At 38.9% G+C, this 25,207-nt stretch overlaps 1 protein-coding gene across 4 annotated transcripts; it reads left to right on the top strand.

The window, feature by feature from the left end:
* Positions 1–377: 377 nt before the first annotated feature.
* On the top strand, positions 378–22,619 carry LOC139018970 (glycine N-phenylacetyltransferase-like). 4 transcript variants are annotated; one of them, XM_070428068.1, is made up of 7 exons: positions 378–432; positions 2,714–2,751; positions 4,446–4,541; positions 9,388–9,495; positions 13,642–13,768; positions 14,624–14,795; positions 21,140–22,619. In XM_070428068.1, exons 3-7 carry the CDS (start codon positions 4,464–4,466, stop codon positions 21,540–21,542), a joined length of 888 nt encoding a protein of 295 aa, XP_070284169.1. In that variant the 5' UTR covers positions 378–432; positions 2,714–2,751; positions 4,446–4,463; the 3' UTR covers positions 21,543–22,619. The 4 variants fall into 4 exon arrangements, with proteins under 4 accessions (XP_070284169.1, XP_070284170.1, XP_070284172.1 ...); XM_070428069.1 differs by lacking the exons at positions 378–432; positions 2,714–2,751 and adding an exon at positions 9,183–9,269 and having other exon boundaries at positions 4,476–4,595; XM_070428070.1 differs by lacking the exons at positions 378–432; positions 2,714–2,751 and adding an exon at positions 9,183–9,269 and having other exon boundaries at positions 4,480–4,541.
* Positions 22,620–25,207: the final 2,588 nt, after the last annotated feature.

The raw sequence follows: 25,207 nt of genomic DNA, 5'->3' as shown, positions 1-25,207 counted from the left end.
TTATTACAGGTACTTGAAATGGGAAGGGAAAGAAGAAAGTATAGTTTACACAATCTGACCCTCCTTCTAGTATCAGCCTGGCAGTCTCGCACACATTGCAGAGGCATGGCAAGGCCTGTGGGGGCAAAGAGCAACCTGGCATTTGGTGGGGGTAGTTCAGATGGCACACTGTCAGCCTCTGAACCTTGCAGAGCCAGATCCTTCACCCTGAACCCAGAGAAGAAGAGCTGGATTTCATGAGAGCTGACACCAGAAGATTTTGCTTTGTGCACTGTTCACCTTGCAAGCCTCAGCTCAGCAATTTCTGGAATGCACTCTGTTAGATCATGTTGAACTGCCTGCATTAAGAGGTAATTGCATCATGGGGAAGTCTTCCATTCTCATTTATCTTTGGGAACACCTGTGAAGATTGGTGTGGAGACAACTCTCCAGGTAAGGACTCATGCTCCTCTCCTCCCCCCCCCCCAAAACATAATCATGACACAAACCTAAATGTCATATTGTGTTATGTTCAGTAATACCATGTGCCTTAGGATAAGAAATAACTTCAACTTCAGTAATATACATCTAGCACCTGCTCTAACAGGCAACTCGTTAGGCACTGAAAAATTTCTTACAGATTTGAATAGATAAATGAATGAAGCGAGTTTTGGGCACTTTCTGGAAGTAGGTGAGGGAATGGAACACCTAATATGGGAGACACTGAAAACATGACAGTATTTAATCCTCCTGGTTATATTATAGATTCTTTTGAGTTTTTTTTCAATGGATTTTAGTTGCATCATACATTAATCAAAAAGAAAAATGTACAAATTGACCCTTTTAATTTATTTCATTTTTTCCATCACCATTTATACTCTCTAAGCCAAGCAGGTCAAACTTGCGGTCCGTGGCCCACAACGAATATTTTTGCGGCCCAGCCAATATAATGGTATATAAGTAATGTTTTAATAAAAATTTCATGACTTAATTTTTACAATATCCTGTTATACATAATTATTAATAATGAACTACAATGTTCGCTAATGACTGATTACTATAATCGTGTTGCATTCATTTCCCTTCTGCGCCTTATGTGCCGGCGCACCATTTCTCTCCACTAATACTAGCAGCAAATATTCTAGCAGCCGATTGCCACATCACTAGTCTTGTACTGACTTGTTTGGTGTGTGCAACAGGAAATATTTTGCTTTCGGAGAACAAGAAAAATAGATTTATTTGCGTTACGCTTATTAATTTGTGCAGTTAGTATCTGATAAGTTAATGTTCAAGAAAAAAGATTAATTTTTATTAAAATGTTCTATTATTTTATGTTAATGATTACTCATTTATTTCAGCCCTTTGTATTCAGCAGGTCTCTATCGAAATAAACCTACGTTTATATGAAAATTGAAGCTTTTGTTTTTTTTGTGGCCCACATAAACTTCAACCTTGTTTATTTGGCCCGTGTTAGCCTTTGAGTTTGATAGGCATGCTCTAAGCCCTCTTTCACCTCCACCCACCCCATCCACTGCTGCAATCATGACACTGTTGTCCATGTCCATGAATTTTCTCTCTCTCAATTTTTTTTGGAGTGGGGGTTCAGTCCCTCCAACACTCCCAACACTCTCCCCCATACCAGAGCTGTCAGCCTGCTCTCTATCTATGAGCGAGCCTCCTTGGAATTCCTGTCTCCTCTTGATTAGTTCAACCTGCTTGTGCACAGGATATGTTGAGGAGAATACAGAAAAGTTAATGTGCCAGTGTGTGTTTCTCGGCATCTAGAAGGGTTCAGGAATCTGGAGAAGGGGCTGCTGTAAATTATTAAAGAGTCTAGAGACGAAACATAATTTTGGAAGGCATTTTGGGGAGCCAGAGAAGACTTAGCTAAAGAAACCAAGTCCTCTGTCTCTCTGGATCCCTTGCTTTTTATTAATACAAATTTTCCTAAGGCAAAGTAGATATACAGATCAAAGGCAAGGTTTAGTGCACAGAATCCATTGTCAGATCTGGGGAACTGCCTACCTATGGCTGTTCAGGTGTTTGGCCACTAGGAGGCCATAAAATGTAGATTAAAATGCCCTCAGCTGTCAGGCAGCAAGCAATCATCTATGCAGATCTTTAGGTGTGGGGAAATGCCCTTAGCCATTTCCAGCAGGCAATCCTTAAGGTTGTATCAACCTTTTTTTTTTTTTTTTTGAAATATATTTTTATTGATTTCAGAGAGGAAGGGAGAGGGAGAGAGATATAGAAACATCAATGATGAGAGAGAATCATTGATTGGCTGCCTCCTGCCCACCCCCCACTGGGGATCGAGCCTGCAACCTAGGCATGGGCCCCTGACCAGAATTGAACCTGGGACCCTTCAGTCCTCAGGCCAATGCTCTATCCACTGAGCCAAACTGGCTAGGGCTCCATCAACCTTTTGATGAAACTTCTTGCATTTATGACATGCTGGAATTAGCTTCCGGCATTAATGGAAGTTTAAAAGTCAATAAAGTGGTGGGACAACCTGATGACAGAGCCACGTCCTTGAACATGGGACCCAGGGGGAGGTTCTCCACCTCACACTCTACTGCCTGAAGATTCCACAGCGTGCTTCACGGGTTCTATTAAGAAATCAGCGCAACTGTTGGGGGAGGAAACAGATCAAAGTACACTCTTCCAGATCACTATACTCAGAGGACATATTTCATCTTCTGGAATAATCTGCTGCTTCTTGTCTTTCCCTGAGGATCTCTGCAGAGACTGAATGAGAGAACAGCTTTGCAGGTGAGAACAAGGGAGAATCATTGCTCTGGGACCCCTCATTTCCTTTTGCTTCCCTTCTGTAGGGGGGTGATTCAGAATGCTACTGTCGGGTATGCATGAACATTTCAGAATTCATTAGTACTCAGAATTTTGCAAGGAAAAATAAAGCACCTCCATTTGAGGAACCTGCATCAGGAACCTACGGTGTATAGGGCAGTACCCTAATTCTGCGAAAAATTCTTGACTCACTAAAGTCAGGCTTTTGCTCTGAATTGGTAAATAAATGTGGGGTGGGAAAATGAGAGTTTTCCAATGGTAGATAAGTAACAGAAAATGTAACAGCCCCTGGGAAGGAATATGCTGGTTCAGGTGACATTTATAGAGCACAGTTTGTACATGTATCATGCAAATGTTATTTTTTTAAATCCTGGGTAACATTCTAAAGGTAGTCAGGTTTTTTCCCCCTTGGATAAATAATGACTAGGAAAATTACGTTCCCTGCTTAGAGCTTCAAAAGGACAATGTAGATTCTGGTACAAGGACTATAATTCAGATGAGATCAATTATTAACTGAAAGGCATAAAAATAAATGTAATTTTAATCATCTCAGATGAACTGTCATTTTGCCACCCTTTTTATGTTAATTTAAAGTCCTCCCATATGGCACCATATATATCATAAACTTCATGTGAATGGGTCTTAGAGTAGGAAAATGATGATAAGTCATACCTTATTTACCATGTGCCAGATTCCATGGATTCTCCCTCATTTAAACCTCATCACAAATTCTTGTGTAGAAAAAGTCAATAGATTTTTTGGATGACAGTGTGGTTAAATGCTGCTTCTACTAATGATAATAATAAACAGGATACTGATTATAATCATTAATTGAGTGCTTACTATGTCCCAGACACTGTTCTAAGAACCTTACATGTACTGATTTATTTAACTGTTCAGTTACTCTGTGGTGCAGGTACTATAGTCATTGTCATTTATAGAGAAGAAAACCAAGGCACAGAGGAATTAAGTAACTTGCCCTATGGCATGTAGCTTCTAATTGGCAAAGTCAGGCTGGCTTGTCATGAATGGAAACTTAATCTCGAAGGATGGTCATTCATGCTTAGAGAATATATTTCTTAATCTCTGTGGATCATTAATTACTGGAATGCTGGATGATGTAAAAATCAAAATAATATTTTCAGAAATATTTTTTATTATTATCTAAAGCAGGGGTCCTCAAACTTTTTAAACAGGGGGCCAGTTCACTGTCCCTCAGACCGTTGGAGGACTGGACTATAGTTTAGAAAAAAACTATGAACAAATTCCTATGCACACTGCACATATCTTATTTTGAAGTAAAAAAACAAAACGGGAACAAATACAATATTTGTATTTGCATGTGGCCCGCGTGCCGTAGTTTGAGGACCCCTGGTCTAAAGTTTTACATGTCTTCTCTTTCCCCAATTGACCCCTTCCCCCTCCCCAGCCATTCCCATCCCTGGAAAAATAACTTCAGAAAGAGGTACCTATGCTTCTTGCCAGACTTATCCTTCCTTAGAGTTGGTAAGGAGTTGAGTGAATGGGGCACCAATGCAATTACTGGGATAAAGGCCAGATCATTAGCTAGAACTGCCTACTGTGTCTTCTTTGTGCCTTTGTACTAGTATGTATTCCAGCACTTCTCATTCCTTGATGTTTCTTGATCCCCTCTTTAGGATAAGGTACCTGCCAAGATGTTCCAATTACAAGACCCACGAATGCTGCAGATGCTAGAGAAATCCTTGAGGAAATTCCTCCCTGAGTCCCTAAAGGTGAGAGTGGAATCTTCTTAGGGAAAAAAGGACAAGCGCCTGTCCGTGGAAAAGGTGGGAAAGAGAATAAGCATTCACTGAGCACCTGTTCTGTGCCAGGCACTCATCTTGCATCTCACATAGTTCACATCATCTTGCTGCAAGACAGGTATATTATATCCATGTAACCAAAGAGAATCTGGAGGCTCAGTTATATGACTTGACCAAGATCACACAAGTAGTGAGTGGCAACACTATGATTTGAACGCACTATGATCTTTGCTATGTGACGACCCAAAACCATTCCCTTCGGCCCTTCTAAGAACTATGTCAGATAGCAATGCAAGTGTTTCCAGAATTGCAAAGTTGGCTGTAACTAACTCATTGGGGTTCTAATCATTCTTTCTAAAAATCAAATGAGTAGTGAAACATTAACCATTATGATTCTTCTTTGCAATTAATAACAGATCAAGTTCCATTTTGTCAAACACAGATGAATTAGGTTTAGTTTGGGGTGACACAGACACTTTAGTTTTAGAAATGGATCGATGACCTTGTACCGTAGAGAGCTTCGTGTTTTTTGGCAATAGCATATGTTACAAAAGGACTAGAATATTACCAAGGATAAAAAATGCCATTGCATTATAATGAAGGTACGTATTTACTAAAAAAAAAACCCCAAAAATGCTAAAATGTATAAACCTAACAACAGAGGCTCAAAGTACCTGAAGTAAAAACTGATGGAATTGAAAGAAGAAATAGGTAAACCTGCAGATATAATTTTGTTTCTTTTTTTAATTGAAGTTCTTTATTGTTAGTATTACATGAATCTTCTTTTCCCCCACTGACCTCTCCCTGGCCACTCCCACCACCACCCCCAGCACATGCCCTCACCCCCCTACTGTCTGTGTCCATTAGTTATGCTCATAACCCACAGATATAATTTAAGACTCCAACGCTTCTCCCTCAATAATGTTTAGAATAAATATAAAACCTGTAAGGATAGAGAAGAGCTGAACAATACCATGAGCCAACTTAAACTGACTTTTATGGAATACTTTCCTCAACAACAGTAGAATAATATTACTTTTTAAAGCACATTGAACATTTACAAAAATAGACCATATTTTTAAGAATTTTAAAAGATTAGAAATTATATTAAGTCTGTCCTAAACAATATGGAATTAAACTTAAAATTTAACAAAACTTGAGAAGTATCTGGAAAATATCTACATATTTAGAAATTATACAATACACTTCTAAATAAATCATGCTTTAATGTCCCACATAAGTTTTAAAATACTCTATTTGACTGAAAAGGGAAGTACAACATCTGTAAAGTTCTGGGATGCAACTAAAGCAGTGATAAGTGGAAATATATAACATTTAGTGCTTGTACTATAAGAGAATAATGGTCTCAAATCAATCTTTCAAGTTTTCACCTTAAAAACTAGCAAAAGGAGAGTAAATTAACACCAAAGCAAATAGAATTAAAGAAATTATAAAAGATAAGAGTGAAATCAATGAATGTGGGGAGAGAAGAGCAATTAAGAAAATCAATGACTTCAAAATTTTGTTCTTTGAGAAGATTAATAAACAAACTGACCAAGAAATTAAGAAAGAAGACAATTTACCCACATAAAGAATGAAATAGGGGACATTACTACAAACCCAATAGACATTATAAGGATATATAAGGACATACTATTATCAGAACTAGGCCCATAATTTTTACAATTTATGGCCTGTGAAAAGCACAAATTACCTATCACTGACTTTTCCTGATTCTCTGACACTTAATATGGGAATCTTTTGTAGACTAAGCCACAGACACTTAGTATAAATCTAAATCACTGATTGTTTTGACTAACATAGGATAGGGTAACTGTGGAGAAGGCAGGATCTAGAGTCAGACTGTTGTGATTCCACAATTTACTGTTTCAGGAAAACATTGCAGAAGTTAAACATCTATGATTCTCAGTGTTCTCGGATGTAAAATGAGTAAATCTAGAAAGTCTATACTTTTTGATAGCTGTTTCTCAATCTTTACCAGGGTTACCAAATAAAACATGATAAAATTAATATCCAACTCTTCTTGAAGAGTTACTATCAGGAGTTTCAGCAAGTATTTTACATAAACTCAAAGGTCTTACTTGAATCATACTGCCTCTCAATTAATTCCCAGGCTTGAACCAGATTACAAACCTAGACCCCTTGAATGAAGGGAAAAGTGGGTGCCCTTGAAAAAGAAATTACTACACTGTCAAAAATATGACCATTGTGTGTCACATCCAGCATGGCAAGAATTCAAGATCTGGAGAAGGGGCCATTCACAAATGAAAACACTAGACAAGAAATATGAATTTAGCCAGACCTGTTTGGCTCAGTGGATGGAGCGTCGGCCTGTGGACTGAGGGGTCCCAGGTTCGATTCCGGTCGAGGGCATGTACCTTGGTTGCGAGCACATCCCCGGTGGGAGGTGTGCAGGAGGCGGCTGGTCGATGTTTCTCTCTCATCGATGTTTCTAATTCTCTGCCCCTCTCCCTTCCTCTCTGTAAAAAATCAATAAAATATATGAAAAAAAAAAGAAATATGAATTTAGAAGGCATGGGGGCCAGGCAGAAACTTCCCTCTAGAGGAGAAGGTCTCCAAAGCCCTGGACCTGTTAGCTTTTATTCAATTTTAGATACACATCTTGCCCTCAGTTAGGCATGGCAATCTGGTAGAAAACAGACTATCTCAAAGGTCAGTAAATATTAGTAAAGATTTACTTTGAGACTATTGGTCAGGAAATTGCTTCGAGCCACCACTCTCTAGGCAGAACAGTCAGTGCATAGGTTTAGGCCTTGCTAAAGCTCAAGGTTCATCAGTCTTCCAAGTTCCTTGTTGCACTTTCATGATGGTGTTTGACAATGGATGGTTTCCTGCAATTGTGCCCTGGCTGGGTGGCTCAGTTGCCTGGAGCATTGTCTCATACACCAAAAGGTTGCAGGATCAATTCCCTATCAGGGCACACACACAGGTTGCAAATTAAATCCCCATTCTGGGTGTGTACAGGAGGCAACCGATCACTGTTACTTCTCACATCCATGTTTCTCTCTCCCTTCCTCTCTCTATAAAATCAACAATCACATATCCTCTGGTATGCACTTAAAAAAAGGAAAGAAAATATGATAATTGTATAGTGTGTACTAGAGGCCCAGTGCACAAAATTCATGCATGGGGGGTGGTCCTCTCAGCCCAGCCTGCACCCTCTCTAATCTGGGACCCCTTAGGGGATGTCCGACTGCCGGTTTACGCCTGATCCTGGTGATCGGGCCTAAACCGGCAGTTGGACATTCCTCTCACAATCCAGGACTGCTGGCTCCTAATTGCTCACCTGCCTGCCTGCCTAATTGCCCCTAACTGGCCCCCCTGCCAGCCTGATCACCCCTAACCGCCTCTGCCTACTGACCTGATCACCCCTAACTGCCCCCCACCGCTGGCCTGGTCGCCCCTAACTGCCCCCCCTCCCCCCCCGCTGGCTTCGTCACCCCCCCCAACTGCCACCCTCTGCCGGCCTGGTCGCCCCTCACTGCCCCCTCTGCCAGCCTTGTTGCCCCACACAGCCTACCGCTCAGTTGTTTGGTTGTCACTCACTAACCCCTCAGCCGGCCTGGTCGCCCCACAGAGCCTGCTGTTCAGTCGTTTGGTCGTTCCTCATTAACCGCCTTGCAGGCCTGGTCGCCCTACCCAGCCTGCTGCTCAGTCATTTGGTTGTCCCTCACTAACCCCCCTGCTGGCCTTGTCGCCCCACTCAGCCTGTTTGGTCGTTCATTTGGTTGTTTCAGATGTGATGGCCCCTGGCTCTTTATATATATATTAGAGGCCTAGTACATGAAATTCATGCCTGGGGGGGGGGGGGGTCCCTCAGCCCAACCTGCAAGAGATGTCTGACTGCCTCTTGTAATCAGGGATCGCTGGCTCCTAACCACTCGCCTGCCTGCCTGCCTGATCGCCTCTAACCCCTCCGCCTGCCTGCCTGATTGCCCCTAACCACCTCTGCCTGCTTGCCTGATTTCCCCTAACTGCTCCCCTGCTGGCCTGACCGCCCCTAACTGCCTCTGCCTCACCCTGCACCCGGGACCCAGGATTCCCTCCTCTGGCTGGTCGCAGGCACCTGGGACCTGGGCTTCTCTCCCTCTGGCTGGCCATAGGCACCCAGGACCCAGGCCAGCTTCTCCTGGGCTGGCTGAAGGTGCCTGGGACTGTGGGGCAGACGGCTTTTCCTTCTCCCGGGCCGCAGCCTGGCTGGTCCCCATTCCTCTCTCTTGAGCTCATTTGTGCCTATCTGGTCCCTGTTCCTCTCTCATGAGCTCATTTGTGCCTGGCTGGTCCCATTCCTCTCTCCCCAGTGTTGAGTGTCTCAGCAGTTGTGGTGTGGTGGCATGAAGGCGTGATGATATGAGGGCATGATGACCATTTGCATATTAGCTCATTATTATATAGAATAGATGTGTGTGTGGAAGAAGACAGATGTTAAACAAATATAAATTATGTAATTTCATTATTTAAAAATTGGGTATGACTATGCAAATAAGTGGAATAAAATGAAAAAATATGTCACAAAATTCTACAGTGTGATAGTGAATGATTTTTAATTAATTTATTTTATATATCTAGATATTTGACTACATAATTATCCTCAGGGCTCGACCCAAAAATCTATTTCTATTGGAGTAATAAAGTAGGACCTGAAGACTGTTTGAAGTAAGTGCCCTACCAGTTACTTATCCTGATTTCATAGAAATAATCTTTATCCTGATAAAACAGGGCACTGGTCATCCTTTCCTAATAAGCTGACCCTCACTTTCTCATGATGCTACAGGTTTATGGGACTGTCTTCCACATGAACCAAGGAAACATGTTCAAGCTAAAGGCCCTGGTGGACAAGTGGCCTGATTTTAATACAGTAGTTGTCCGCCCTCCGGAGCAGGTAAGGTGCCACATGTGAAATGCATGCACTTCTATTTGCTATACTAGCATGTGTCTACAATGCACATGGCAATGTAGACCCAGGGGACAGAGAAATAAATCACAATGCTGTTGAAAAGGTCCTTGTCCTCAAGGAGTTTTACAGCCTGAAGGAAAATATAGGTAAGCAAATAAATGACAATATGGTGTGAAAATGTATGAAAACACTCATGAACATACAAGTAACAGAAGCAGCACTGGCTAAAAAGTGATTCAAGCCTAGATGTCAGGGTATGGAGGGAGACGAAGGGAATCTTCCTGGTAACCATTTCACCCAAACTGGATTTTGAAGATAAATAGGTTTTTGACAGATTGACAAGAACAGAAGGTACATTCTAAGCAGAGAAAATAACACTGAAAAATAGGTTAGTTAAATATGAAGAATGTTAGGGAAATATAAAGAACAAATTGCAATGCCTGCATTTGGCAATACATTTTCAGTACCAGTTTTTAAACAATATCTCAAACTCATATATGACAATCCTACAGCTAACATCATACTAAACAGGAAAATCTGAAAGCATTTCCTTTAAGATCAGAAATAAGACAGAAATGTCCACTTTCACCACTCTTACTCAACACAGTACTAGAAGTCCTGGCTACAACAATCAGGCATAAATAAATAAATAAATAAATAAATAAATAAATAAATAAATATAAAGGAGAAGAAGAAATATATGGATCCAAATTGGAAAGGAAGAAGTATAATTGTCATTATTTGCAGATGACATTATACTTTATATAGAAAACCCTAAATATTTTTTAAATTTAAATTCTTTATTGTTTAAAATATTACATAAGTCTCCTTTTGCCCCATTGACCTCTCCCTGCCCAACCCCACCACCCAGTAATGCCCTCGTGCCCCCCATCCCCGTCTGTGTCCATTGGTTATGCTCATACAAGTCCTTTGGTCTATCTCTTACCCCCTTACGCCCCCCCCCCCCCCATCTTCCCTCATAGGTTGGATAGTCTATTCAATGCTTCTATGACTCTGGTTCTATTTTTGTTCATCAGTTTATGTTGTTCATTATATTCCACAAATGAGTGAGATCATGTGATATTTATCTTTCTCTGCCTGGCTTATTTCGATTAGCATAATGCTCTCCAGTTTCATCCATGCTGTTGCAAATGGTAAGAATTCCTTCTTTTTTATAGCAGCGTAGTATTTACAGGGAACTCATACAACTTAACAAAAGAAAGATAAACAATCCCATCAAAAAATGGGCCACAGACCTAAGTAGACACTTTTCAAAAGAAGACATACAGAAGGCTAAGAGACATATGAAAACATGCTCAAAGTCACTAATCATCTGACAGATGCAAATCAAAACAACAATGAGGTACCATCTGACACCTGTCAGAATGGCTATCATCAACAAATCAACAAATGACTAGTGCTGGCAAGGATGCGGAGAAAAAGGAATGCTCTTGCACTGCTGATGGAAATGCAGACTGGTGCAGCCACTGTGGAAAACAGTATGTCATTTCCTCAAAAAATTAAAAACGGAACTGCCATTTGACCCAGTGATCCCACTTCTAGGAATATATCCCAAGAAATCAGTAACACCAATCATAAAGGATATATGCATCCCTATGTTCATAGCAGCACAATTTACCATAGCTAAGATCTGGAAACATCCTAAGTGCCCATCAGCAGATGAGTGGATAAGAAAATAGTGGTACATCTTCACAATGGAATTCTATGCTGCTGTAAAAAGAAAACCCTAAACATTTTACACACACACACACACACACACACACAACTACTAGAATTCGCTCCCTTCTTCTCTCTCTTGCAAATTAATAAAAACATATCCTCATATAAGGATTAAAAATAAGTATACATAAAATAAAAATAAATTCAACATGGTCCTGGCATATAAACAAATACATCAATCAAAGGAACAGAATAGAGAGCCCAGAAATAAAACTCAACACATACACAAAAAGACCAATCTGATTTTTAAAAAAGGGGGATGGGGGAGCAGACCTGAATAGACACTTCTCCAAAGAAGACATACAGATGGCCAATAGACATATTAAAAATGTGGAATGTCACTAACCATTAGGGAAATGCAAATTAAAACCATAATGACATATCACCTCACACCTGTCAGAATGTCTCTTATCAATAAATCAGCAAACAACAAGTGTTGGCAAGTATGTGGAGCAAAGGGAATCATTTGGTGGGAATGCAAACTGGTGCAGCCATTATGGGAAATGATATGAAGTTTCCTCAAAAAATTACAAAAATGGAACTACCTAATTACCCAGAGATTCCATTTCTGGGCATATATCTGAAAAAATCCAAATTGCTAATTTCAAACAATACATATGCACTCCTGTTTATTGCAGTGTTATTTGCAATAGCCAAGATATGGAATCAACCCAAGTGCCTATCAATAGATGAGTGGATATAAAAGTGGTGGCACATATATACAATGGAATATTATTCAGCCATAAAAAATAATGAAATCTTACCATTTGTGACAGCATGGATGGACCTAGAGAGTATTATACTAAGTGAAATAAGTCATAAGTCATTCAGAAGAAGACAAATACCATATGATTTCACTTATATGTGGAAATAAAAGAGCCAAATAGGTGAGCAAACAGTGTATAAACAGACTAATAGATGCAGAGAACAGACTGATGGTTGCCAGAGGGGAGGGATGTGTGAGAACTTGCTGAAAAAGGTGAATGTATCAAGAAGTACAGATAGTAGTCACAAAATAGTCGTGTGGATATAAGTACAGAATAGGGAATAGAGTCGATAATATTGTAATAACTACGTTGCTGCTTGGTGGGTACTGAAAATATCAGGGGACCACTTTGTAAAGTATATGATTACCTAAGCACTATGCTGTACATCTGAAACTAATACAAAATAATATTGAATGTAAACTGCCATCCTATATAATAAAGAGCTAATATGCTAATTAGACCAGACGGTGGAACGACCCTCCGGAACTACCATTGGGCAGGGGGCAGGGCTGCAGGGCCAGGAGGCAGCAGCCAGGGCTTGCTGGGGCTGAGGCAGCTGGGGTTGTGAAGGCCTACCCTTGCATGTATTTCATGCATTGGGCCTCTAGTTAATAAATAAATTTAAGAAGAGAAAAAATAAAATTACCCAATCTAAGTACTTCATACATTTCATATACAAATATGTTATAAAGCATATCAGAAAATATAAAGCAAAAACTTATGCATGCAAGAATATATAACTATATAATATTTTAATATAAAATATTTACAAATAAAATGTAAATGTATAGTGCTTCTCAGAAAATACCAAACTAGACAGCATACAAAATGAAGATATTTAGCTTAGTTGAAATTTAAATATGAAAAAATGTTTATTTTTTAAATTGTTCTTAAAAGCATAGATTGTCCTTGTATGAATGCAGTGCATTTCTGTATAACACTTTTTGGCCATTCTACCTTTGTTGAGTTGTTGTTCTCTAACTCCTTCCTTCATTTTCCAATAATTCCATTTCTTATATATTAATTTTGAGAATATACTTTTGAATAAATTTTGCATATTAATTTTGTTGGAAATGCAAATTATTTTTTAAATAATAGTGCATTGTGGTTTGCATTTCAAAGACATTGAGCCTCTATAATTTGTATAGCATTATCATACGTATGTGAGAATGCTAGTTTGTTTAGCATTGTTTCCCTCATCTGTGTCAATTTTAATGTTGTCATGTTCATACTCCATTTGTTCTGAGACTCTTTAAAATGGAATAAGATTTATTCTTGCAATGGAAACTTGCCTTTGATAAGAGCACTTTATTTTTCCCTAGGATTCTAGAATTACAGAAGAATTCTTTCTAAAGCAGTACATGTTTGGTTGATTCAAACTTGTAATGCAAGATATAAATATCCAGTTCAGCAAGTTTTTCTTAATCAGAAATTGAATAATTGAGTAAATATGTAACGTGGTTTTATGATGTAAGCGATACGCAGATATTGATCGCATGTTAAGAAAAATATCAATATTGAAGTTTGTAAAGTAGTAAAGTAGTATAATGAAAATCCTAAACTCAGGTATTCCAGTCCCTTGTTATAATCAATTTGATTTATCTCACATTACTTAACGAAACAGGAGATGACAGATGACTTTGATCATTATACCAATACCTACCAAATCTATTCCAAGGATCCCCAGAACTGTCAAGAATTCCTTGGCACATCAGACGTCATCAATTGGAAACAACATTTACAGATCCAAAGTAAGTTAGAAATCTGGGATGTGTGTTAGATGCTGGGACAGCTAATGTCTATACCTGGTGGGTCACTTTTCATCCCAAGAATATTCATCTATTACATGTATTCCTTCTACCAAACCCTAGACACTCAACTTGATGTTTATTTCTTGTATCAGCTGCCACCACCTTTTTCTTCAGGGTGGTAGAATTCAAACATTGCAAATTATGGGGTTCATATAGGGAACTGTGAGTAAGTAAATTTCTTGTTAGCTGAGGATATATTTTTGCAGTCATATTCTGGATCCCACAGGGTGATTAGGTTTAAGAGCAGAGCTACCCCTGTGGCCTCCATCCCCAGAATAAGAATGATAGCATCTTGTGCCATAAAGCACATCCCAGGTGACAAGGACAACTGTCATGCTTATGATCATACCCTCCAGAGTCAGGCTCCCTAGGGTGGCATCCTTGCTCTGCAGGTTAGTTTCTTTGTGATCTTGAGCAAGTGATGTAACTAGTCCATTATTCAGATTTTTTGGATATAAAAAGAAATGAGGATACTAAAAGTATGTATAACATAGGGTCAATGTAAGGATCAAATGTGGTACTAGACCAATACCTGGGCATGTTGTATGTGCCCATGCAAGCTTGGCTACTATTCTTAACTATCACTTCTCCTTTGATTTCACAGTCATCGAATCAGGGTTTCTAGTATTACCTCTGTTTTGCATTAGAGAAAACATGCTCAGGTAGTAACATGGCCAAGATCACATGGTCATTGGCAACACCAGAAGCAACATTGCCTGAATTTAAATCCTGCAAACATCCATTGGGAAACTTCTTGTAGTATTTCACTTGTCTCCTTACTTTACCCCCCTCTAGGTTCACAGTCCAGCCTGGATGAGAAAATACACAACCTTGCAGCCATAAAACAGGTCAAAGTCAAGCAATCACAATGCATCCTCTATATGATGCCCAAGACAGCCAGAAGACTGCTCCCTTCCCTGCCAGAGGCAAACAACCTTACTCTTAAAATTGGCAAACCCAAATTCATGTGAGTTTGAAAAAAGATGCTCTCACTACTCACATCTTTCACTTCTTTCCTTCCTACATTCACTCTTGCCTTCCTACAATTCATTTCCAGAATGATTCTTTTAGCATGTAACATGGATCATGTCCATTCACCCATTTTAAGCCATTGATGTTTCTCAGCTCACCTTGAATAAAGGCTAAAGCCCTTTATGGACCTTCAAAGGCCTGTGAGATCTGGAATTCATCACCTCTTGGACATCATCTTGTCTGTCTTGCTTCCTATCACCAACGGCTCTGATCTTCTTTCTGCAACTTGATCTCATACACCCACACATGCCTTTGAACCATGGCATTTGCTCTTTGTCTACCTAAATGCCCTTCCCTCTGATCTTCATATATTTGTCTTTTTCGTGACTTTCATACTCTCAAATGCCATTTCCTTAGAGAGCTCTCAGAGAACTATGTCTAAAACCACCCTCTCACACAATTCTTCATCACATAACCCAATTTTTATTTTTATTACACTTATTGTGATCTGAAATTAGCTTATTTGTGTATTTACCTACCTGTTGTTTGATCCTATCCTATGTTTTTTCAAACTGTACAAGAGCAGGCACCCTCTTTATGTTATTCATGTATAGATACTCAACAGCCCGAACAGAACACGGACTGAACTAGAATCTTGATAAACACTCATGGAATAAATTTGCAGAGCAAAAAATTTTTTAATAATGAGAATTTAAACAAATAACATGTTCCTTACCACCACCATTGATTTCCAGTCTAACACTGAATATACCTGAGCAGTGATGGTGGAAATGAGATCTGGAGATGTCCAACCCCTTGGCCCTGTGTTTATTAATATGCATGGAAAAGTTATATTCACATTGCATTGCACATTACACCTGAAAGGTACCTCCAAATATATCAACTCATTTGATTTTTTTTTGTCCATCCCATGAGATAGACAAGGTAGTGGTATAATCCCAATTTCCTGCCAGAAAACAGGCTCAGATGAACAAATGGCTTGTTCAGGCCATGTGAAAAGTCCAGGCATAACTGGGGCTGAGTGTCCATCTTCTAATTCTACTTTGTGGGTCCTTTCCAAGACACCTGCTGATGCCTCTTATCCCATAGCAGAAGCCTTCACACTTCAATGTTCTGTGCCTCAGGGCCTGCCTGCACTGCTCCTCTCTGGACTTGGGTTTCCCACAGTGTCCAAGGGCCCTCTGCCTACCAACATGCTAAGCGTCCATGGGGACTTGTATATTTTCTGTTTACCTGTTTTTCTTATCTGTAAAGTGGGGGTGATAGCAATTCTCCCATCTCAAGTGGAAAGTCAGAGCACTGTTGAGAAGAACAAGACTTAATTTTTATGTAATTCTTATTGTTTGTGTGGCACAAGTCCTGTACTTATGCAATAGCTCATACAGTATTCATAATTGGCCTTTTGACAGGGATGCTCTTTTTTAAAAAAATCTTTATTGTTGAAAGTATTATATATGTCCTCTTTTTCCCCCACATTGACCTCTTCTAACCTGCCACTGCACCCGCCCCAGGCCTTCACCACCCTATTGTCTGTGTCCATGGGTTATGCATATATGCATACATATTCTTTGGTTGATCTCCTCCCACCCACCCACCCTCCCCTGCCTTCCCTCTGAGATTCCCCAGGCTGTTCCATGCTTCTATGTCTCTGGATCTATTTTGTTTATCAGTTTATTTTGTTCAATAGATTCTACATATGAGTGAGATCATGTCTTTCTCTGACTGGCTTATTTCTCTTAGCATAATACTCTCCAGGTCCCTCCATGCTGTCTCAAAGAGTAAAAGATCCTTTTTTACTGCTGCATGGTATTCCATGGTGTAAATGTACCACAGCTTTTTTATTCATTCACCTACTGATTGTCACTTGGGCTGTTTCTAGGTCTTAGCTATTTTAAATTGCGCTGCTGTGAACAGTAGTTTTTGCTGGAGTCTTTAGGGTTTTCTATGTACAATATCATATCATCTGTGAATAATGAGAGTTTTACTTCCTCCTTTCCAATTTGGATGCCTTTATGTTTTCTTCTTGTCTGATTACTGTGGCTAGGACTTCCAGTACTATGTTGAATAAGAGTGGTGAAAATAGACATCCCTTTCTTGTTCCTGTTTTTAGGGGAAATGGTTTTAGTTCTGCCCATTGAGAATGATGTTGGCTGTAGGTTTGCCATATGTGGCCTTTATTATGTTGAGGTATGATCCCTCTATTCCCACTTTGCTAAGAGTTTTTATCAAAAATGGGTGTTGGATTTTGTTGAATGCCTTTTCTTTTTTCTTTTTTTTCTTTTTTGTTTTGTTTTGTTAGAACACTCAACAAAATTAAATTCCCGTTTATTGCTGGACAACATTGTTTCAGACATACATCAGACAGGCTAAATAAATAAATAAACAAACAGCAATTTCATAGACAAAAAAAGGGGAAAAAAGAAATCTTTTTATCTTTGTCTTTTAAATTATCTTTTACAAACCAGCTACGTATAATACAGCTAAGGACATACACAAAGAGTTACTGAATGCTTAGCATAAAATTTTTTGTTGTTGTAGTTAAAATTTTTTTATTTAAATTCTTTATTGTTTAAAGTATTGCATGAGTCTCCTTTTCCCCCCATAGACCTCCCCCAGATGCTCCCACCCCTCAGCCCACTACTGTCTGTGTCCATTGGTTATGCTTATATGGATGCATATAAGTCCTTCAGTTGATCTCTTATGCCCTCTCTCTCCCCTGCCTACCCTCGTAGGTTGGACAGTCTATTCCATGCTTCTATGTCTCTGGTTCTATTTTTGTTCATCAATTTATGTTGTTCACTATATTCCACAAATGAGTGAGATCATGTGATAGTTATCTTTCTCTGACTGGCTTATTCCCCCCCCCCCCCCCCCCCCGCCCCCCGCTTTATTGATTAAGGTATTACAAATGTGACCTTATCCCCTCATTGCTCCCCCACCCCCAATCCTGCTCTCACCCTCACCCCCTGTTGTGTGCATCCATTGGTTATGCTTATATGCATGCCAGTCCTTTGGTTGATCTCTCCCCTTACCCCCACCCTCCCTACTTTCCCTCTGAGGTTTGAGCATCTGATCGATGCTTCTCTATCTCTGGACCTGTTTTGTTCATCAGTTTATGTTGTTCATTATAATCCACAAATGAGTGAGATCACTTGATATTTATCTTTCTCTGACTGACTTATTTCACTTAGCATAATGTTATCCAGCTCCATCCATGCTGTTGCAAATGGTAGGAGTTCCTTCCTTTTTTACAGCAGCATAGTATTCCATTGTGTAGATGTGCCACCATTTTCTAATACACTCATCTGCTGATAGGCACTTAGGCTGTTTCCAAATCTTAGCTATTGTAAATTGTGCTTCTATGACATAGGGTTGCATATAACCTTTCTGATTGGTGTTTCTGATTTCTTGGGATATATTCCTAGAAGTGGGATTACTGGGTCAAATGGAAGTTCCATTTTTAATGTTTTGAGGAAATTCCATACTGTTCTCCACAGTGGCAGCAGCAGTCTGCATTTCCACCAGCAGTGCAAGAGCATTCCTTTTTCTCCACATCCTTGCCAGCACTTGGCATTTGTTGATTTGTTGATGATACCCATTCTGACAGGTGTCAGATGGTACCTCATTGTCGTTTTGATTTGCATCTGTCAGATGATTAGTGACTTTGAGCATATTTTCATATGTCTCTTAGCCTTCTGTATGTCCTCTTTCAAAAAGTGTCTATTTAGGTACTTTGCCCATTTTTTGATTGGATTGTTTATCTTTCTTTTGTTAAGTTGTATGAGTTCCCTATAAAGTTTGGAGATTAAACCCTTATCAGAGATAGTATTGGCAAATATGTTTTCCCATGCAGTGGGCTTTCTTGTTGTTTTGTTTATGGTTCCTTTTGCTGTGCAGAAGCTTTTTATTTTTATATAGTCCCATTTGTTTATTTTCTCCTTAGTTTCCATTGTCCTAGGAGCTGTATCAGTAAAGATATTGCTACAATATGTCTGCTATTTTGCTGCCTATGGATTCTTCTAAGATTTCTATGGTTTCCTGTCTTACATTTAAGTCCTTTATCCATTTTGAGTTTTTTTTTTGTTTGTGTGTATGATGTAAGTTGGTGATCTAGTGTCATTTTTTTTGCATGTATCTGTCCAATTTTCCCAACACCATTTATTGAAGAGATTGTCTTGAACCTGTTGTATGCTCTTGCCTCCTTTTTCAAATATTAATTGAACATAAAGGCTTGATTTGACTTCTGGGTTCTCTGTTCTGTTCCAATGGTATCTGTATGTCTGTTCTTGTGCCAGTACCAGGCAGGTTTGAGGACAGTGGTTTTGTAATATAGCTTGATATCTGGTATTGTGATCCCTCCAACTTTGTTCTTCTTTCTCAAGATTGCTGCAGCTATTTGGAGTCTTTTTTTATTCCAGATGAATTTTTGGAGAGTTTGTTCTAGGTCTATGAAATATGCCATTGGAATTTTAATGGGGAGTGTATTGAATCTTTAGATGGATTTGGGTAGTATAGACATTTTAATGTTGATTCTACCAATCCATGAACATGGTATATTCTTCCATTTGTTTATGTCTTCCTTCATCTCCTTTTTCAGAGTCCTGTAATATTCTGAGAACAGGTCCTTTACCTCCTTGGTTAAGTTTATTTCTAGGTATCTTAACTTTTTTGTTGCAATGGTAAATGGGATTTTTTTTTATTTTTTTTTTTAGTTTCTCTTTCTGTGAGTTCATTATTGGTGTATAAAAAAGCCATAGATTTCTGGGTGTTAATTTTGTATCCTGCTACATGCTTAATTTATTTATTAAGTCTAGTAGTTTTTTGATAGAGTCTTTAGGGTTTTCTATGTACAGTATTATGTCATCTTCAAATAATGACAATTTTATTTATTATTTTCCAATTTGGATGCCTTTTATTTTTTCTTCTTGTCTGTTCTCTATGACTAGCACTTCCAGTACTATGTGAAACAGGAGTGGTGAAAGTGGGCATTCCTGTCTTGTTCCTGTTCTTAGGGGAAATGGTTTTAGTTTTGAGTATGATGTTGGCTGTAGGTTTGTCAAATAAGGCTTTTATTATGTTGAGGTATGATCCCTCTATTCCCATTTTGCTGAGGGTTTTTATCAGGAAAGGGTGTTGGATTGTGTCAAATGCCTTTTCTGCATCAATTGATATGATTATGTGATTTTTGTCTCTCTGGTTGTTTATGTGATGTGTCAGGTTTATTGATTTGCAGATATTGTACCATCCTTGCATCCCTGGAATAAATCCCACTTGGTCATGGTGTATGATCTTTCTAATGTAATGCTGCATCCAACTTGTTAGAATTTTGAGTATTTTACCATCTGTGTTCATCAGGGATATTGACCTATAATTCTCTTTCTTTGTAGTGTCTTTATCTGGTTTTGCAATTAGGATAATGCTGGCCTCATAAAAAGAGGTTGGAAGTGTTCCTTCTTCTTGGATTTTTTGGAATAGTTTGAGTAGGGTAGGTGTTAGTTCTTCTTTGAATGTTTGGTAAAACTCCCTTGTGAAGCTATCCAAACTAGGGCTTTTGTTTGCTGGGAGATTTTTGATTACTGCTTTTAGTAGTTATTGGCTTATTCAGATTTTCTTCTTCCTTATTCAGTTTTGGAAGACTGTTTTCTTTTCTATGAATTTTTCCATTTCATTCACATTGTCCAGCTTGTTGGCATATAGTTGTTCATAGTATTTCCTTACCATTCTTTGTATTTCTGTGATGTCAGTTGTTACTTCACCACTTGCATTTGTTATTTTATTTATTTGAGTCCTCTCTCTTTGTGTCTTGGTGAGTCTGGCTAAAGGTTCATCAATCTTGTTTATCTTTTGAAAGAACCAGCTCTTGATTTCATTGATTATTTTTGTGGTGTGTGTGTGTGTGTGTGTGTGTGTGTGTTGTCTCTATGTCATTTATTTCTGCTCTAATCTTCATTACTTTATTCCTTTTACTTGCTTTGGCGCTTTTCTTGTTGTTCTCTTTCTAATTCTTTAATGTGTAGGGTTAAATAGTTTATTATTAATTTTTCTGGGGTTTTTTTTTTAGGTAGGCCTATAATGCTATGAACTTCCCTCTCAGAACTGCTTTTACTAAGGATGCTCTTAATATCCCTATTTTATGAAGAAATAAATGGAGACAGAGAGACATTATGTTGCCCGCTAAAGATCGCACAGCTAAGTCAGATTATGCATCCATGCATGCTGGCTATAGATGCATTACGCAGAGACAATTTTGAGGAAAATAAATATAATCCTACACAGTGTGTGTGATATTACAGGCTGTTCATCTCTCTTTTCTAACAGTAATGAAGAGCTGTTTAAACTCTCCTCCCTGGATGTTACCCATGCTACCCTGGTGGATAAATTCTGGCATTTTGGTGGCAATGAGAGAAGCCAGAGATTCATCAAGCGCTGTATTCAGGCCTTCCCCTCCTTCTGTCTTCTGGGGCCTGAGGGAACCCCTGTGTGCTGGAACCTGATGGACCAGACAGGAGAGATACGAATGGGGGCCACCCTGCCTGAGTACCGGGGCCAGGGTCTAATATCCCATATATTGTTTGCCACTACTCAGGCTTTGGATAAACTTGGCTTTCCTGTATATAACCATACAGACAAAGCCAACAATATCATACAGAAAGCCAGTCATAATCTGCACCATGTCCGCTTGCCCTGTGACTGGAACCAGTGGCAATGTGTGCCTCTTTGAAGCAGCCCTGAACACAAGACAGTGTTGAGTGGGTTGGTCCTACAGCAGGAGAAACATGTGGATGGATGCAAAGAAAAAAGGAATGATGATCAGCAATAAAGCAGTTCATGTTTTATGAGCTCTGTAGAAGCAGTGTGGGTGGTCAAGAGGACTGACATAGTCCCTGCTCATGAATGTCCCCTGGGTTCAGCAGACCTGGCATAGACAGAACTTGCTGTAGTGAACCCTGATCTTGTTCTGTTTCCTACACTTCTGGATCTCAGTGATACTCTTTATTAAACTGCACACTGCCCTAACCCTTCTCCTGGTCTCCTATCTCCATGTGGATTGTTGTTGTCAATGGGGAAATTGGACAGGTACATTGCAAAAAAAAAAAGAAAGAAAGAAAGTAGGCCATCTTTATAACCCACACAAGAATAAACTCAAAATGGATCAAAGATCTAAATGTTAGACCTGAAACCACAACAATCCTAGAAGAAAACATAGGCAGTAATATCTTGGACATTTCTCATAGCATTATATTTTCTGATATATCTCCTAGGGCAAGGGAAACAAAAGAGAAAAGTAAATGTGACTATATAAAACTTAAAAGTTTTGGACAACAAAGGAAATCATCAGCAAAAGGTAAAGACAACCCACTGAATAAGAGAACTTATTTGTGTATACATCTGATAAGAGGTTAATATCCAAAATTTGTAAAGAGCTTATAAAACTCAACACCAATCAAACAATCCAGTTAAGAAATAAGCAAAGGACCTGAACAGGCACTTCTCCAAAGAGGACAAGCATGGCCATTAGATATATGAAAAGATACTCAACATTACTAATCACCAGAGAAATGCAAATTAAAACCACAATGGGATATCACCTCACCCCTGTCAGGATGGCTATTATCAATAAATCAACAAATAACACATTTTGGTGAAGATGTGGATAAAGGCAAACCCTTGTGCACTTTTAAGGGAATGCAGATTAATGCAGCCATTTTGAAAAGCAGTATGGAGTAAGCTCAAAAAATTAAAAATGGAACTGCTTCATGACCCAAGATTTCACTTCCAGGAATTTATCTGAAGAAACCTAAAACACTAATTTTTTTAAATAAATCTTTATTGTTGAAAGTCTTACGTATGTCTCATTTTTTCCCCCCATTGACACCATCTAGCCCGCCACTACCCCCCACCCCAGGCCTTCACCACCCTATTGTCTGTGTCCATAGGTTATGCATATATGCATACAAAATCTTCAGTTGATTACCTCCCACCCACACACATTCTCCCTTCTTCCCTCCAAGATTCTATACTCTATTCTATGCTTCCATGTCTCTGGATCCACTATGTTCATCAGTTTATTTTGTTAATTATATTCCACATATGAGTGAGATCATGTGATACTTGTCTTTCTCTGACTGACTTATTTCACTTAGCATGATACTGTCCAGGTCCCTCCATGCTATCTCAAAGGGTAAGAAATTCTTTTTTTCTACTGCTGCATAGTATTCCATGGTATAAATGTACCATGGCTTTTTTATCCACTCATTAACTGATGGGCATCTACTGATCTTAGTTATTGTAAATTGTGCTACTATGAACATAGGAGTGCATACATTCTCTGATACATTCATTTGAAAGAATATATGCACCTCTCTTTTTATTATAGCACTATTTACAATAGCCAAGATTTGGAAGCAGCCCAAGTACCCATTAGTAGATGAGTGGATAAAAAAAGCTATGTCACATACAATAGAATACTACTTAGCCATAAAAAAGAAAGAAATCTTACCTTTTGCAACAGTATGGATGGACCTGGAGAATATTATTGTAAGTAAAATAATTCAATCAGAGAAAACACATATCATAAGATTCCACTTAAAGGTGGATTCTAATGAACAAAATAAACTAACAAACAAAATAGAAACAGACTCATAGCTGTCAGAGGAGAGGCAGTAGGGAGGCTGGGTAAAACAGGTAAAGGAATTCAGCAAAAAAAAAATTTCATAGACAAAACAATATAGTCATTCCCAGAAGGAAATGTGGATAGGGGAACCTAGAGAGGGTTAATGGGAGATAAATGATGATGGAAAAAGACATAGAAACACAACGTGGGATAGTGAACACACAATACAATATATAGATAATGTATTTTAGATTTGCACACCAAAAACTTATATAATTTTATTAACTAACATAACCCTAATAAATTCAATAAAAATAAAATTAAAAATAATGAATCTTAGTAGATATTTAAGTGTTTAGCACAGTATTGTTATCTATAAGTACAATGTTGTACAACAGGTCTCTGGAACTTTTTCATCTTGCATAACAGACATACTTTGCCCTTTGAGCAAATCATTATGCTTCCCCCTCCCCAGTTCCCAGTAAGTACCACTCTATCCTCAGCTTCTATGAGTATCATTACTTTAGATACCTCATTTAATCGCTTCTCGGCCTTGTGGCTAAGATCAAGTGTAGATACCTCATTTAAATGGAATCATACATTCTTTGTCCTTCTGTGACTGGCTTATTTATTTAGCATAATGTCCTGAAGTTTCACCTATATTGTCACATATGGCAGGGTTTTCCTCTTTTGCAAATACTGAATATTATTCATATATATATATACAGTAGACCACATTTTCTTGATCAAGTCATCTGTTGAGAGACACTTAGGTTGCTTTCACTTCTTGGCTATTGTGAATAAGGCTGCAATGAACATGAGAGTGAAGGAAGCTATTCAAGGTCCTGATTTCAATTCCTGTGAATATATTCCCAGAAGTGGGATAGCTGAGTAATAAGATAGGTGTACTTTTTTGTGTGTGGAATCCTCATATTGATTATAACAGTAGCTACACTATTTTACAATCCTATCACTAGTGCACAAAAGTCCCAATTTCTCCATATCTTTGTCACACTTGTTAGTTTCAGTCCCCCCAAAACTGAGCACAGGAAGAATTCAAAACCCTACCAGGTAAGTACTATTATTTACTGCTCTTTATATACACAGAAAAAGAGCACAAAAGATGAAAAAGTCTCTCCAAGGCCACATCGTAGGTAAGTAATGCAGTCAGGATCTCAACCCTGTTATTTTGGCCCCATTGTTATCTCTCTGAGCCACTATGCTAGGCTGCTTCTATCATCCTTGCCAGCACCTCACTCCATTACCCAGGGAAAAACACAGAGATGAAGACTGACACCAGAGCTCCTGAACCCCTTTCCTTGTACCTTATCCCAAAGAATGTAAGAAAATTTACATTCATTACTTCATGTAACACAGCGAGGATAAAAGCACAGAGTCAAGGAAGAGCAGAACAATACTTGGTTATCTGGTACGAAAGCACTCTCAACAGCTGGGGAAACATCCTGGAGAGGTTAAGAAACTAGTTTAAGATACAAGGCTTGGGGGTAGAGGCCCTGGAATTTTCTGAGTGACTGAGTGCAGGTGATGGCTGAAGGAGAGAGAGGACTAGGAGTCTGACTTCAGGTACTGGGCACAGAAGGATCCCACTCTTTTGTTGTAATCAACTTTAGTGAGAAACAGACACTACTTGGGCCCAAGGGGCCCACTCTATTGATAGTGACAGAATAGTTTCATTGGCCTTTGGCTTTAGAGAAAGAGTAATAAATGATCATAATGACTTTAACCCAGGAGATAAGATTGAAAATTAATAG

The sequence above is a fragment of the Myotis yumanensis genome, unplaced genomic scaffold, assembly GCF_028538775.1.
Source record: "Myotis yumanensis isolate MYYU_CA2020_CCGP unplaced genomic scaffold, mMyoYum1.0.hap1 SCAF_10, whole genome shotgun sequence".
Lineage (NCBI taxonomy): Eukaryota > Metazoa > Chordata > Mammalia > Chiroptera > Vespertilionidae > Myotis > Myotis yumanensis.
This window is presented reverse-complemented; position numbering and strand designations above follow the sequence as displayed.

What these genes read in the sequence shown, in the direction of transcription:
- LOC139018970 (XM_070428068.1), top strand. Translation starts at nt 4,464, where the DNA reads ATGTTCCAATTACAAGACCCACGAATGCTGCAGATGCTAGAGAAATCC. An exon ending in TTGTCCGCCCTCCGGAGCAG is followed by an intron (nt 9,496 to 13,641) that starts GTAAGGTGCCAC and finishes TTAACGAAACAG; the next exon opens with GAGATGACAGATGACTTTGA. An exon ending in ACAACATTTACAGATCCAAA is followed by an intron (nt 13,769 to 14,623) that starts GTAAGTTAGAAA and finishes ACCCCCCTCTAG; the next exon opens with GTTCACAGTCCAGCCTGGAT.